Source organism: Colius striatus, chromosome 24 (genome assembly GCF_028858725.1).
Source record: "Colius striatus isolate bColStr4 chromosome 24, bColStr4.1.hap1, whole genome shotgun sequence".
NCBI lineage: Eukaryota > Metazoa > Chordata > Aves > Coliiformes > Coliidae > Colius > Colius striatus.
In genome coordinates, this window is record NC_084782.1 from 1803606 (window position 1) to 1817412 (window position 13807).

The 13807-nt window shown below is 51.3% G+C and overlaps 1 protein-coding gene across 8 annotated transcripts in view; it reads right to left on the reverse strand.

Annotated features, from left to right (window-relative positions):
- Window positions 1–13807, reverse strand: part of LOC104556659 (CCN family member 2-like) — a 35275-nt gene that overhangs the window by 6980 nt on the left and 14488 nt on the right. For 5 of the 8 annotated variants that reach the window (XM_062014508.1, XM_062014510.1, XM_062014507.1 and 2 more), the window contains 3 exons: window positions 9459–9663; window positions 3574–3637; window positions 296–509 (listed from right to left, as the gene is read on the reverse strand). In XM_062014508.1, coding sequence (XP_061870492.1) covers window positions 296–509; window positions 3574–3637; window positions 9459–9547 — 367 coding nt within the window. In that variant the 5' untranslated portion in view covers window positions 9548–9663. Of the gene's footprint in view, window positions 1–295; window positions 510–3573; window positions 3892–4044; window positions 4420–9458; window positions 9664–13807 lie in introns of those variants that run through there. The other 3 variants (XM_062014513.1, XM_062014514.1, XM_062014512.1) reach the window with 3 other exon arrangements.

Sequence of the window (13807 nt, forward strand, 5' to 3'; positions counted from 1 at the left end):
TCCAGGAAAAGCCCAGACTGCTGATATTTACCCTCAAGTTGTTTCCTGATAACATCCTAGGGGTAAATGAGACTCCCAAAGTCCGACTCAAGGCCTTTGGAGACATCCTTGGTGGCAGGAGGGGGTGGGTTGGGTGTGTATCAGGGATCTGTTGGCTCGTGGTGTGACACCGGAGGAACCTCCAAGCACCATGGGATGTTCTGATGATGGTGTTGGCTTTTCTGGGAGCTCTGAGGGCAGAGGCCTCAGAGGGGCCCTGACAAAAGCAGACAAGAACACAACACACAGCTCTCACCTAAGCAGATCCCGCTGCCTCTGTGGATCTTGGAGAAGTCGCAGTAGAGCCCCTTGTGATGGTCGCAGGGTTTCTGCGGGGAGCAGAGCTCACCGAGCTGCCTGGCACACACCTTGCAGCAACCACAGGCATCCAACACATGGCTGGTGCCAGCAGGGCACTGCAGGGCCTGGGAGGGACACTGGCATGGGTATGTGCAGGCCTGAGGCTCTACCTGGAGGGCAAACAAGCCACAGAGAGAATGAGTCTCCCCACAAAGCAGCCAGGCAGAGAAAGGAAGCACAGGCACTCATCGAGGGGAGGCCACCCACACTCATCATTTCCTCATCCCCAACTCATCTGGAACTCAAGGACAGAAAAAGAAGCAGAGCCAAAACAAAGAGGAGAAGCAGGAGGTTGGAACCGCTGGAAGCCCCCAGGCAGTGCTCACTGGCTGGAAGCAATCACACAGCTCAGGACATTGCAGCCACAGCCACACAGCCCGTTCCAGGGGCACAGCCAAAGGACTTGCACAAACTCACCCAGTGCTGCAAACTGACCTGAAAGCTCCCAAGTCCCTCTGTGCCCCCTGGATCTTGTATTTTCTTAGCTACTCCCAGAGCAGTGCCCTCTCCTCTCCCTCTGCCAGGGAAGGCAGCAGAGCCAGCCCTGTGTGGCACCAAGTGCTCCAGCTGCCTCACACAGAGGTCTCTGGAAACCCACCCAGGGCTTTGCTGCCCCTTGAGATGCTGACCAGAGATCAGGCTGTGTCTGAAGGAGAGTCACCTTCTCATAGAATCAGTTCATCACTCTGGTTGGAAAAGCCCTTGAAGCTGCTGCAGTTCCAGCCCTGCCCTCACCCTGCCCAGCCCAGCACTGACCCACAGCCCTCAGCACCTCAGCTCCAGGGCTTTGGGATCCCTCCAGGGCTGGGCACTGCCCCAGCTCCCTGGGCAGCCTGGCACAGGGGCTGACACCCCTCTCAGGGAAACAGTTCTGCCTCAGCTCCAACCTCAACCTCCCCTGGGCCAATTCCAGCCCATTAAAAGATTTCAAAGAGGCTAAATGATGGATCATGTTGGTTTTGTATGGAGCTCCCTCCACCTGCTCTGTTTCCAAGAAGGGCTTCTAGGAGATGTTTGAATCCAGCCTGGAAACTGCCCAGGCTGCCTCAAAGAACTGCAAGGACACACAGCCAGAGCTTTGCTGCAGCCCCACATCCACCACAAACACCAACATCTCCATCTAACACAGCACTGATCTGGCTGCAGAGGGATATGACTTAGACAATGTTTCCCTTTCTTCCTCTGCAGTAGAGTCTGACCCCAAAACTCCACCTGCACTGAGCAGGATCCTAATGTCAAGTTCCCTTCGTTTCTGTTGAGGCTTGCAGCAGGGAGGGAGCAGCAGAACAGAACCAGTGCTGGAAATCAAGGCTGGAGATTTAAGGAAGCATTCAAGCCTGGAATATCAGCTCTCCCTGCTCCTGGCTTTGCTAGCAGCTCTCATACCCATCACAAATCCCATGTGTGACTGGCACTCCCAGCACCCCGGAGCAAGGGCTGAGTCACCATGGGGATGCAGACACTGTGACCAGAGGACTCCCTTGCCTGTGCTCCACACTTCCTCTCCCCTGCTGCCTCCCAGGTCCCATCTGCTCAGCTGACAAGCCAGAACAAGCTTCTTCCCAACTGCCAACACCAAACCCACTTACCTGGGGGGAAAGAAAAAGTCAGAAGGTTCCTCCTGCTTCATATCCCCATAAAACCTCTTCCCCCTCAGGAAGGCACAAGTGGGGGACAGGAGCTCTGTGGCATTGTCAGGACTCATTCCTGATCCATGTCCACAGGAGCTCATCTAAGAGAGCCAATCTACAGGGGATCTTTTAAATGCATTTGGGCTTGTGACTGCATCCAAAGGGCTGGGCAAGGAGCATTTTGAAGCTGAGCTGTGTATCTGCAAAGCGCTTTGGGAGCCAGGGGTTAAGGCTGTGAGGCAGAAGTAACATAATAAACACGTTTTCTTTCAGTGCCCAAGCCTGGGAGTGGGTAGAGCTGCCAGAACACAGCTATTCACACCCTGAATTGTCATGGATAATTCCTGCTCTCCCTCCAGCGTGGGCTGGCAAGGCACCTTCCCCAGCTGCAGCAGCACATCCCAGGGCAGAGACAAGAACCACTACCCCGTGGGGACATGCCCAGGCTGAGCCTGGCAGAGCTGAACAGAACTCCCAGCAATCCTGGTTGTGCTCTGAGCATACAGGAGGCAGATTCAGGAGCAACAGCTCTCACTTCCTCGCTCAATCTGCTGAACAAACTCTCAGAGCTGAAACAAAAGTCCAGAGTCCCATTGCTGAGGAAAGGACACCAGAGTAATCACAACAATCACAGATGATCACAATCACAGGGATCATCTGCTCCCACCCTTCTTGGCACAGATATTAAACTTCATAGCCTGGGGTTCACTGCTGCCACTGATGTGACCAACAGGATGCTGCTGCCAAGCTGAGCCAGCACAAGAATGAAGAAGGTCACTCCAAATCACAGGAGTTACCCTCAGATCACCATAGCACAAGGTGCACAGACACCTTTCCTGGCAGGAGAGGGGCTGTCACGGGCTGAGTGCTGCCAGGAGGGACCAAAACTGCATTAACCAGGTTACAGCATCTACCAGCACAAGGCACAGCAGCTCCATGAACCCCATTCCCTCAGCCACCCAGAAGGCACCTCCTGCAGTTTAGATCCATTAGTGACTGCAGCAGCCTTACAGCTATTCCTGGCACCAGGACAGCACACAGAAGCCCTAAGCAGAACCAACTGCTCTGTCAAGCACTTGTCTGAACACAAAACCAGGCACCAATCCTGCTCTGGGGAGGCAGAGCAGGATGTGCCCCTCGGGGTGGCTGTTTTGGGGAACACACAGGTGGATTCAGTGGCTGCTGGAGAAGGATGGGGATGGCAAAGACCTGCCACACAAGACTTCTGTTCCTTGCAGCAACACAAACTCAGTGACTTTGCCTCTGTTCTCCCCATTCTAAACCAGGGCTGGCTTTTAGCTCACAAAGGGAGCAGAGTGAAACAAAATCCCTTCACCTTTGCCATGAGCTTTGAGATCTGCAGCTGACAGGCGTCAGGAGCAGCTCTGGGTCAGTTCCACCCCGTGTCTGCACCACTCTGCTCACAGCCAGACCTCTCTCAGAACCCTCGGGAGGCAGGTGGCAGCTGGGAATTGTTACTCAGCCCAAAGCACTCCCATTTAGCAAAGCAAGAAGCTGCAACGCTCAGCAGTGCAATACATACCCAGCCTGGAGCCAGGAGGAGGAGGAGGAGGGTCCAGGTCGCTGTCCCTGTGCTGCCAGACATCCTGAGTAGAGGGAAGGGAGGGGATTCAGGGATTCAGGCTGCAGGCTGACTCACTCCTTCTCCTTGGGGGCTTCTCCTCACTCTTTGGAGCAAGTTCCACACCAGCTCCTCTTTAAGAAGCCTCCTGGAGGGGGCGTGTCCGGCGCTCGGTGACGATCGGCAACGGAGGCGAAACGGGTGCAGGGGAAAGTGTCCAAAAGCCAGGGAACACGAGCAGATTCCTGCGGCCAGGGGGGTTACAGGGCTGCGTGGTTCCTTTCACGGGGGTAAAGCAATTCCCAGCAGAAGCAGAATTCTTAGCTTTTCATTTTTTCCTCTTTAACTCCAAAGCCACGAAGCCTGGGACAGCTTTCTTGACACAACCCCCCTCCCCTGCCCACACCCATTCCTACCTACACCCGTTCCTACCTACATCTCTTCCTTTTTGGCTGCAAGAGCTGAGGATTTAAGCAGCAGAGCTTTGTGGTGCTCAGTGTTTTCCCTTTGAACAGGTGGGAGATGGAAAGCTCAGTGCTGTCAGGCACAGACAGGGACCAAACCTGAGCGTGCACCACTGCTGCCAGCTCTGAGGAATGCAAGTTTCCTACTGCAGAGACCAGCTGACTCCTGCAATGAAAAGCTACAGGGTGAAGGTTCCTGCTAAAGGACAGCAGTTCCCCAAAATGCTTTGATTGTGCCTTGGGATTGATGCAAAGTATGAGAAGTCTTTACCTCAGGGCATGATCTCTTCTGGTTTGCTGCTGACATACAGAACCAGGATTCTGCACTGCCTGCACAAAACAACTTTGAGAATATGAAAGAGTTGGTTTGTTTATTAAAGAGTTGGTTTGTTTATTCCCAGCAGCATGGGGAATGCTGCCATGGAATAAGGAAGAGGAAGATGAGGACGAGGGGAGTGCAGCAGAGGGCACTCTTAGTCCTCGCTGGCCCAGGGTTGGGGATGGGACAGGAATGCACCAGGATCTGTGTCTGAGTCACAGGGATCACACAATGGTTGGGCTTGGAAAAGACCTTTAAAATCATTGAGTCCAATTGTTCCCCTCACCCTGCCCAGCCCAGCACTGACCCACAGCCCTCAGCACCTCAGCTCCACGGCTTTGGGATCCCTCCAGGGCTGGGCACTCCCCCAGCTCCCTGGGCAGCCTGGCACAGGGGCTGACACCCCTCTCAGGGAAACAGTTCTGCCTCAGCTCCAAACTCAACCTCCCCTGTCCCACTAGAGGCCTGTCATTCATTACTGGGGAGCAGAGCCTGACCCCCAGCTCCCTGCAGCCTCCTGTCAGGGAGTGTCAGAGAGTGCTCCTGTCTCCCCTCAGCCTCCTCTTCTCCAGGCTCAACACCCCCATTCCCTCAGCCCCTCCCCATTTGAATTCAGCCTCCTACTCCAAGAGTAGGGCATCTCAGCTGGGAATCAAGCCCAACAGTGTCACTCAGGACCTCTCTGCTCCTTGTGCAACACCAGCTCAGCCTCCACACTCCCTGAGCTGCTGTGTCCACTGCTGAAAACCAACAACTCCAACTCTTAATTAATTAGCACTTGGAAAGCCCTCTGGGCTTTGGGCTGGAGAGCACTTAGCACAGTGCAAACCACCTCCTCCTCTCCATCTTCCATAATACGAGGCATTTCACAATCACTTCCTTAACAGCTTCCTCAGCTACTGTCACAAGGAAGGATTATGTCTCCATACAAAAGGTTTCATGTACTGGAAGTGGCACAAACAGCCAGTGCCCCAGAGCAGCTCAGAGCTAAAGGCAGCCTGGCTGGATTTGCATTCCTTCTGCTTTTTGGAATGTTTGGCACCTGCAACTGTGTTGTCACCTAAAATTAGCTGCTCACATTTCACAGCACATTCTCCTGCTGCCCATCAATAGGACTGGGCTGAAGTGCCACACCTCTGCTCTGTGTTCTCACACAGCAGGAATCTCACCCACTGAATTCCAAGCCAAGGTGCTGCTTGTGCCGTTCTTTAAACAAAAGGACAGTGAGTAAAGCATGGCTCAATTCAAACATCACTCCCTGTCCATGAAGCAGCAGCTGTGCCTCAAGCCATTGTCTCCCAAATTCTGCTTTCAGAATTTCTTGTAACCTCAAGTGAAGTGTTCACCCAAACCCACAGCACTCACCCACCCGTCAGCAGCTTCCTGGGGAACACAGGCAGGAGCAGAGCTCAGCAAAGGCCGAATGCTCCACTCAGGTCTGGGTGACAAAGGCTACTCTGCCCTAAGGATGAACAAAAGCAGGAAAAACCACCCCTGTACACTTCAGCAGAGCCTTGGGATGAAATCCAGACTGCAGGGAAACACCAAGAGGCTACAGCAGAGCTGGCATGCCCCTCTCTGCCCACCTTGCCAGACACTGCAGTCCTGAGGGTGTGCTGCTGCTGTGCCCAGGGTGAGGGGAGTGAAGCAGGGAACAAACTTCATCCCTGGCCTTGGTTTGGGGAGCAAAGCCCTTCACAGTCTCCTCCCTCTCTTTTGCTCTGCTGTGAGAATCACAGAATGGTTGAGGCTGGAAAGCCCCTTTAAGCTCATCACGGCCAACAATCACCTCAGCACTGCCACAGCCACCACCAACCCATGTCCCCCAGCACCTCATCCAGGGCACAGCCAGCTGGGAGCTTTCAGGCCAGCCAGCACCACTCTCATCATCTAACCTGACTCCTGGCCTAACACAGCCTGGAGGACTTTGCCTAAGTAATGCACAAGATCTTGCAACAAGGGCTGCTGTGATCAACTTCTATATTGTGACTTCCAGCAGGCTCCAACCAGCTCTGAATGTGGCAAAGGGGCAGAAGTTCATGCCCAGACCAGGGCATGGACTAAGAGGCAAAGCCACTGCCCGACCTTGGGCACACTGTGGCTGCCACCCCTTCAGAGAGCAGCCAGAAAGGGCTGGGAACAAGGCTGTTCCCCAACCTGACAGTGCCTGGAGGCAGCATGGGCCATGCAGACCTGTCCCAGGGCACACATCAGGATCCCAGGGGCTCAGCATCCACCTTACTGGTCCACACAGAAAATCAGACCTTGAGGGCAATGCAGAAAACCCCTCCATGTTTGTGACAGTAGCTGTTACCTGCAGAGCAACACAGGCCTCCCCATAGCAACCTAACAGCAAGGCCTCTGAGACCCTGAATAACTGCAAAACTTGCATCCAAACTGAGTCACCACCACAGCCAGGAGCATTTGTGCCAAAGTGTTGGCTCGTACAGAACTGCAGGAGGAACAGGCCCTGAGAGGAAACAACTGCAGCCACCTGTGAAATGGATGCTTCCTTGGGTTTTTCCACTTCTTAGCTTACTGCATGCTTAATTATCCTGAAGGAAAACAGCAGGGAGGGAGGGTGTGTTTAAGGTGGGTGTGGGCAGAGCTACTTAAGGACACCTCCTGATCTAAAGGACTCTTCTGGCCCACAGCTCCAATGTTTGATGGGATTTGGTCCTCACAACAGCCTGCACAGGTCACAGAATCATAGAATGGGAGGGGTTGGAAGGGACAAAAGGATGTGCTCAAGGTAGCTTGTGAAAGAGAAGGGACAAGTGCCAGGTCTCTCTAGTTACTGCATTACTCACTCGGCTCTGCTACCCCTGAATAAGCAGCCACTCAGCCATAGTCACCAGGAGCTTGTTCTAGTCCATAAGCCAGGCCCTGCTGTGTCTGTACAGCCATGGATGGAAAGGCTGCAAGCTCCAGTTCTCCACTGGATCCCAGATCTCCAAAGATCTCTGGTGTCACCTAAGCACAAAAGCTCTCTGCCCAAAAAGCCAGGACTCAGCCCCTCAGTCACTCTGTGCAAATCACTATGTTCTTTCTCCCAGCTGCACATCTCACACAGACTCAACAGGCAGCAACAGGCCCCTGAGCTCTGCCAGGCTGGCAGGAGCTGCAGGGGTGGGTGGCCTACCAGCACTTGTGTGGATCTCTCATTAGGGGTTTAGGATTCCAACAGGAGCCTGCCCACACCTTTCCCATTCAGGGTTTGGAAAAAATCCAGCTCCTGACGTGGAATGAGTGAATATTTTATGCTGGGAGGACCTTTAGGTCATCTCATCTTCCTGCAGCTGATCCCAGTGAGAAGAGTAGATGTCAAAGACCAAGAGAGAAGTGGGGGGTCAACGGGGTCTGCAGGTTCAGGAAGGCAGTGCCCTTGACAGCTTCTTCCTCTACAGCACAAAGGAATCTCAGTACATGAATCTTTGATTAGCTTCCTAGCCCTGGGGCTGTAGTTGGGAGCCAGCCCTAACAAAGGGCTTACCCCTTCAGAGAGACAGGGACTTCTCTCAGCTGAAGGCATTGCTAACCTTGGAATGGAATGCAGATACCTTGGAAATGGGCTGATTAAGGAGCCTGACCTTCCTGCAGAGGTCTGCACAAACTGCTCAGAGTTTCAACCCCATGAAAAAAGACTTAGGAACTGTCAGGTGTGAGATTTTCACTTGCACATTCTCACTTACTTTGGTTCCAGGGCACACATCTCTGAGGGTGATCTTCCATCTTTTGTTCATTTGTTTCCTTACTAATAGATTTGTTACAAGTTTCACACCACAAATGCTTAAAAACAAGAGAAACCTCAAGCTCAGTGAACAGCCTTGTAAGAATGGCATCATTTGATACAACCTGAAGAAGGAAAGAGCCTTCAGAGTGATCAAAACTCACACAAGCTGAGCCAGATGAGATGTTTTGGCAGGCTGCAACCTGTGTGAGGTCTCCAGTGGGACTTTACCATGAGCAGAGCCAGTGCTGTGCTCCTTGTCCCAAACTCTGCTCTAGCAGAAGCTTGAGTGAGGTTAGAAACCCTCTTGATGGAGGTTTTTATTAGCTTGTAGTGGAACACAGTCAGTTCTGCCTACAACTGCTGCATTTTTTCCCTACCATTTGCTGTACAGGTACAACAGCATTTCTGTCACAAACCTGCTTCAACCACTTTCCCTTCAGAGCCTTTACTTTCAGATGGCTTTTGCCACACTGTCTTTTAAACACCCTGCTGCTGGTAAAGCAGCCATTCAACAGACCACTAACAGCTTTTACAGTTTAGGCTGTTTTACCCCAGAGATGCAGCAACAGGAGTTTTCAACTAAGTTTTACAGAGCCTCAGGCTGCTGCTGTTGTTGTTGTTGCTCTTTTAAGGAAGTTATTTGAACCAGTAATTTTCATCTCTCCAGTTGAAATTGTTTCCCCCTCAGAGGCATGTTGTCATCTGGCAACAGAGGTGCCAGATGGGTTTGAAAGCAGGCTTGAGGTGGAGAATATTGACTTGGGGTGTTTTCCAATCTGTTCCCTGCAATACAGCCATGAGTTAGGTAAAAGAAAAGCTGTAGCTGGTTCCATTTCTTTGCCAGGCAAATAGCCTCAAGTGATCCTTCAGGCCCCTTTATGCAGTCATTTCACAATGTTCTCCCTTGTGCATTAGACTGGAAATTACTGACCTGCCTGGCAGAGACAGACCAATCTGTTAGGTCAAGAAGCTTTGTTAATAAACAGTTATTGGGGGTTCTAAACTGATTACAGTTTTAAGCCCAAGGTGTCCTGACCTCAAAAAAGGGGATAGGTGAAATGAAAGCTCTGGAGCCTGGCTGGGTTTCAAAGAGGTAAGGGAAAAAGGCTTTTCCTGCCAGGGCAACTCTTGGTCACTTGGTATTGAACACCTTCAAAAACCACAGAAGTGTTCTTGACTCTGGCACTAACTTCTAGAGCTCTGTGTGTCTCTGATGTTCCTGGCATTAAGTTCTAGAGCTCTGTGTGTCTCTGATGTTCCTCTGGCATTAAGTTCTAGAGCTCTGTGTGTCCCTGATGTTCCAAGTAGGGAAATAACTGCACAGACTCACCGGTGTTGTTGCCTTTCAGCTGAAACAGTGACCCTCCCACTCTCCATGTGCTCTCCAGACCTGTGAAACTCCTTCTCTGCTCTGCTCATCTTCCTTCAGAGGAAACAGAGAGGGCCAGGGCCCATCTGGAAGGCCTGCAAGCCCTGCAAGCCTGTTCATTCTGCCCCAAACAAGGAGGGCTGGCAGAGCCATGTGGATGCTTTTCCTAGAACAAAGAAAGGAAACAAACAAAATGACTTCCAGCTTCTCCAGTTCTTCTCAAAATAATATGTCAGCAGAGTTTGTACTGGTGTCCTGTGAAAAGAATTTAGAGAAACAAAAGGAATGAGCCAAATTCTCTTTATCAGAATGTCTGTGGGATAGGGCAATGCTGTTTTAAGGTGTGTTTCAGGGGGATCTGGGCTGAAGAGACCAGGCTGTGCTGAGTCAGAGGGGAATCCCATGAACCAGCCTCATGACAAGGATCTCAGACCCTTTTTCATCCTTCACAGGAGCTAAAATTAGAGTTGAAAGAAAGAATCCCGTGGCAGAAAAATCATGAGCACCAAAGTGAGTGAAGGAACAGAGGCATGAGGTTGATTCAACTGATGTAACAAAAGGCAGAACTTTACCCTCAGCATTCCTGCAGCAACTGCACAGGGGTTAAGGGAGTCCCTGATGTCACCAGAGAATGATTTTGCAGCTGCCAGTGGGGCTCAAGTGATGTGTTTGCTGCAGGAAAAACTTCTGAGGTTATACACATGGCACTGGCAGTCACTCCTCTGAGCATTCTGAGGCTTAACTTCATGGGTTGTCGCCCCACAGCTCAAACCAAGTGTCCTGAGGTACAGAAGAACATTCAAAGCAGCTCTGTTGTGATCTGTGAGGCTTTTGTGTTCTAAAATGATCCTTGAAACATGCTTCCTGGTCAGTGCAGCTCAGCTCTGTGATCAGCACCAGCCAGCCTTCGAAAGGAGACACAAGCATCCCTGCTAAGGGTGAAGCCATGCCAAAAGCAGACAGAGAGCCCAGTCTTTTCAGGAGAGGGGCTCCCACAGCCATGTTAGCACCAGGTTTCAGTGACCTACTGTTGGATTCTGATCTGTGAGCTCCTTTCTCAGTCTTTAAGGCCCAAGATGGTGTTTACTGCATGGCTCCCCATGGGCTTGGCTGGCTGCTGGTGCAGCCTGTGCCAGTGTCTGCTCAGCTCTTTCCCACACTCAGAATCTCATTTTTGCTGTTCCACAGGCTACAGCATAACCAGCCTTCAGGGGAGACATGTCAGTGCCTGCAAGCCTGGTCTCATCTGTTGCCATGAGCTCAGTACAGCCTCTGCTCCAAAGGAAGCAGCGGGAGGTCAGTGCTCCTGGGGGTTCCCATGCCAGAAATACTCATCCCAGCAGAGATTTCTGGCTCAAAAGCTGCCACTTCCATAGGAGCCTCCAGGGAGGAGAAGGGATAGGCTTTGCTTAATTGTTTTGTTTTTCAAGTAGCACTCTCTCATCCTATTTTTGTCAAAGGGTTGTTTTAATTGGACAGCTCGAAAGCTCTTTGCAGCTCACTGGAAAGGACAGAGCAGACCTTTCAGCTTTACACCTTCCCTACAGAGGGACTGTTGCTGCTCCAAGTCTTCCCACCTAATGACTTCTCAGATAGAGAGCCCTCCATCTGTGCCAGTGACTCCAAAGTGACCTGGGGAACAGCAGGGTTGGGCAGGAGACAGCATCAAAAGGTTTTGTCTTCTCCCCTTCAGCTGCCTCCTGAAGTCAGTGTGAATGCTGCTGAGGAAGGTGAGTGGCATGGCAGGGAGGCAGCAGCATAGGGTGTGCACACCACGTGCTTGGCAAGAGGTGGCTGACTTGCCAGCTCAAGAAAAGGCACCTTAAAATAATCTTGTCACTCAGATCTCTCAGGTGAAGCCACAAGATGAGCTTGGGGAACAGCAACTCCCATCTCCTGGCGAGGTTTATTGCTTGGTTGTGGTTGAGTCCTGTTCTGAGTGCAGGTGCTCCTGTTTGCACATCCAGCAACAGCTCACATCAACTCACAGCAGAGTGAAGCCATGAGGCAGCAACAGGTCTGTTCCCCATCTCTTCAGTGCTTTGTTTACAAACTAAAGCAAGGCAGATCCTTGTGTTGCTGAGGATTTCCGCTCAGCTCTGGGTCACATGTGAGATCCCTGCTGTTCTTTCCAAGTAACAAATGTTTGTTTTGCTGAAGTAACCAAAAAAAAACAAAGGAGTGATCCTGTTCCACTCCAAGGAGGGTAAATCAGGAGTAATTCCACTGAATCCAGGAGCAGGAAGAAGCCAGCATGAGCAGTGAATCCTGCCTGTTTCTATGAGCATATGAAGGACAGATTTTTTCATGCCTTTACCCCCCACTGCTTTTGTTCTCTTCCCACCCTCACCCCATCTCCCTGGCAGAAAGAATGTCATGACTGGCATGTCAAAGAGCAGTTATCACTAGATATTTGGTTGGATTGTTTTATAAATAAATAGATAATGGTCTCCAGATGGTGGAGCACTGAGCAGGCTTCAGAGGATTGCCTCTGCTCTCATTTACACAGCTATAAATCCTGAGTCACTCCACTTCCTTCAGCAGCCTAATGCCAGATGTAAGCAGAGGAACCAAGATCACCATCCAACCCCGAGCTACCAAAAGCAAACTGACCCACTGCATTTCTTAGAGAAAGACTTTTACTGCCATTAATGACAGACAGACAAACCCAAGAGGGGCCTTGGGACACATTTCTCTAAGTCACACCAATTTGCACTTAAGCAACCAGGACATTTTTAAAGCCAAAACAAGAGAGACAAAACAATTTACCACACTCAGCTGACCTAGTTTAAGGGTTTTTTTCATTTTAAGAGGATAGATGTTTACTGGGAACATGAATGAAGAGGTTCTGTTCACAACTTTGCCTTGACATTGCCTGAACTAAAAGGCATTTGGGTTTAAGTCAACATGAGTCAGGCATCAGGCAAAAAAGAAAGGTTCCCACAGCCCCAGATCAGGAATCAGAGCCCTTCAATACAACCACTGCTCCCAGTGGTGCCCAGAGCCGAGGCAGAGCCAAAGCAGCTGTGCTGGATTTATGCAGCTTCTGCAGAAACCAAAATCAGGTGGAGTTGTGAGATCCTCCTGATAACGCAGCTCCTGCTCTCGTGGTTGTGCACCATTAGAGGCAACTGCATTTTAGTTCTGTTTCAGTGGACCAAATGTAATCCCAGTGAGAGTCTGGGGTCTAAGGAGCACTGGATGGGAAACAGTCTTGCAAGACAAGCCTTGTGATCCTCCCAAAGGATGGCTGAGAAGCAGGGATTTCCATGCAAAGTCTGGGAAGGATCCCAGCATGGTGGGGGCTGGAAGGGCCCTGCACAGCTCCTCCAGCCCAGTCCCCTGCTCAAGCAGGTTCCCCTGGCTCAGGGGGCACAGGAACGTGTCCAGGTGGGGTTGGAAACCTCCTGAGCAGGGGCCTCCACACCCTCCCTGGGCAGCCTGGGCCAGGGCTCCCTCACCTCAGCACCAAAGGACTTTCTCCTCCTGTTTCAGGGGAGCTTTCTGTGTTCCAGTTTGTGCCCGTTCCCCTTTGTCCTGTTACTGGCCACCACAGAGCAAAGACTGGCCCCATCCTCTCAACAACTGCCCTTTAGGTATTGATCAGTATTGATAAGGTTCCCTCCATGGATAAGGTTGTTTCTCCCCAGGGGCAGGACTCTTGCCCTTGCTGAACCTCAGCAGGTTCCTCCGTCCCCAACTCTCAGCCTGCCCTGATCTCACTGACTGCCAGCACAGCTTCTGGTGCATCAGCCAATCCTCTCCATTTGGGATCATCATGGAACTTGCTGAGGGTCACCCAGGTCATTGATGAAGATGTTGAATAAGGCTGAGCTCAGAACTGGCCCCTGTTGACCTTTGCCCACTCACACGGCTTCTCACAACTGCAGGACATGCTGCAAGATCACCTGCATGCTTCTTCTGACCAGTGTAGGTTTGACATCCAGGTCACTTGTTTGTGTCACTGCTGAAGTGAATCACAGACATTCACATTGTGTTGACACAAATGTACAGACCAGGTTATCTGATTCTTCAAATGCTTCCCAGATCCTGTTTACAAATTCTTTTATGTTGTACATCAGAAGCATCAGCATGAGCCAGGACACCTTTCACTGCTCTGCTAGAGCAAAGCAGCCCAGTTCAGTCAGCCAGTTAAAGTGGATTTACCAGTGCTTTGGACTTGAAGCTGCTCAGACAGCCAGAGGAGATCAGTGAATACTGTCTGCATGTGGCACATTTCAGATGGATCCTTACAAAAACGCTCATACTTTCCTAAGAGAGAGGTTTGTGACACTTTGTGCTCTCTTCCT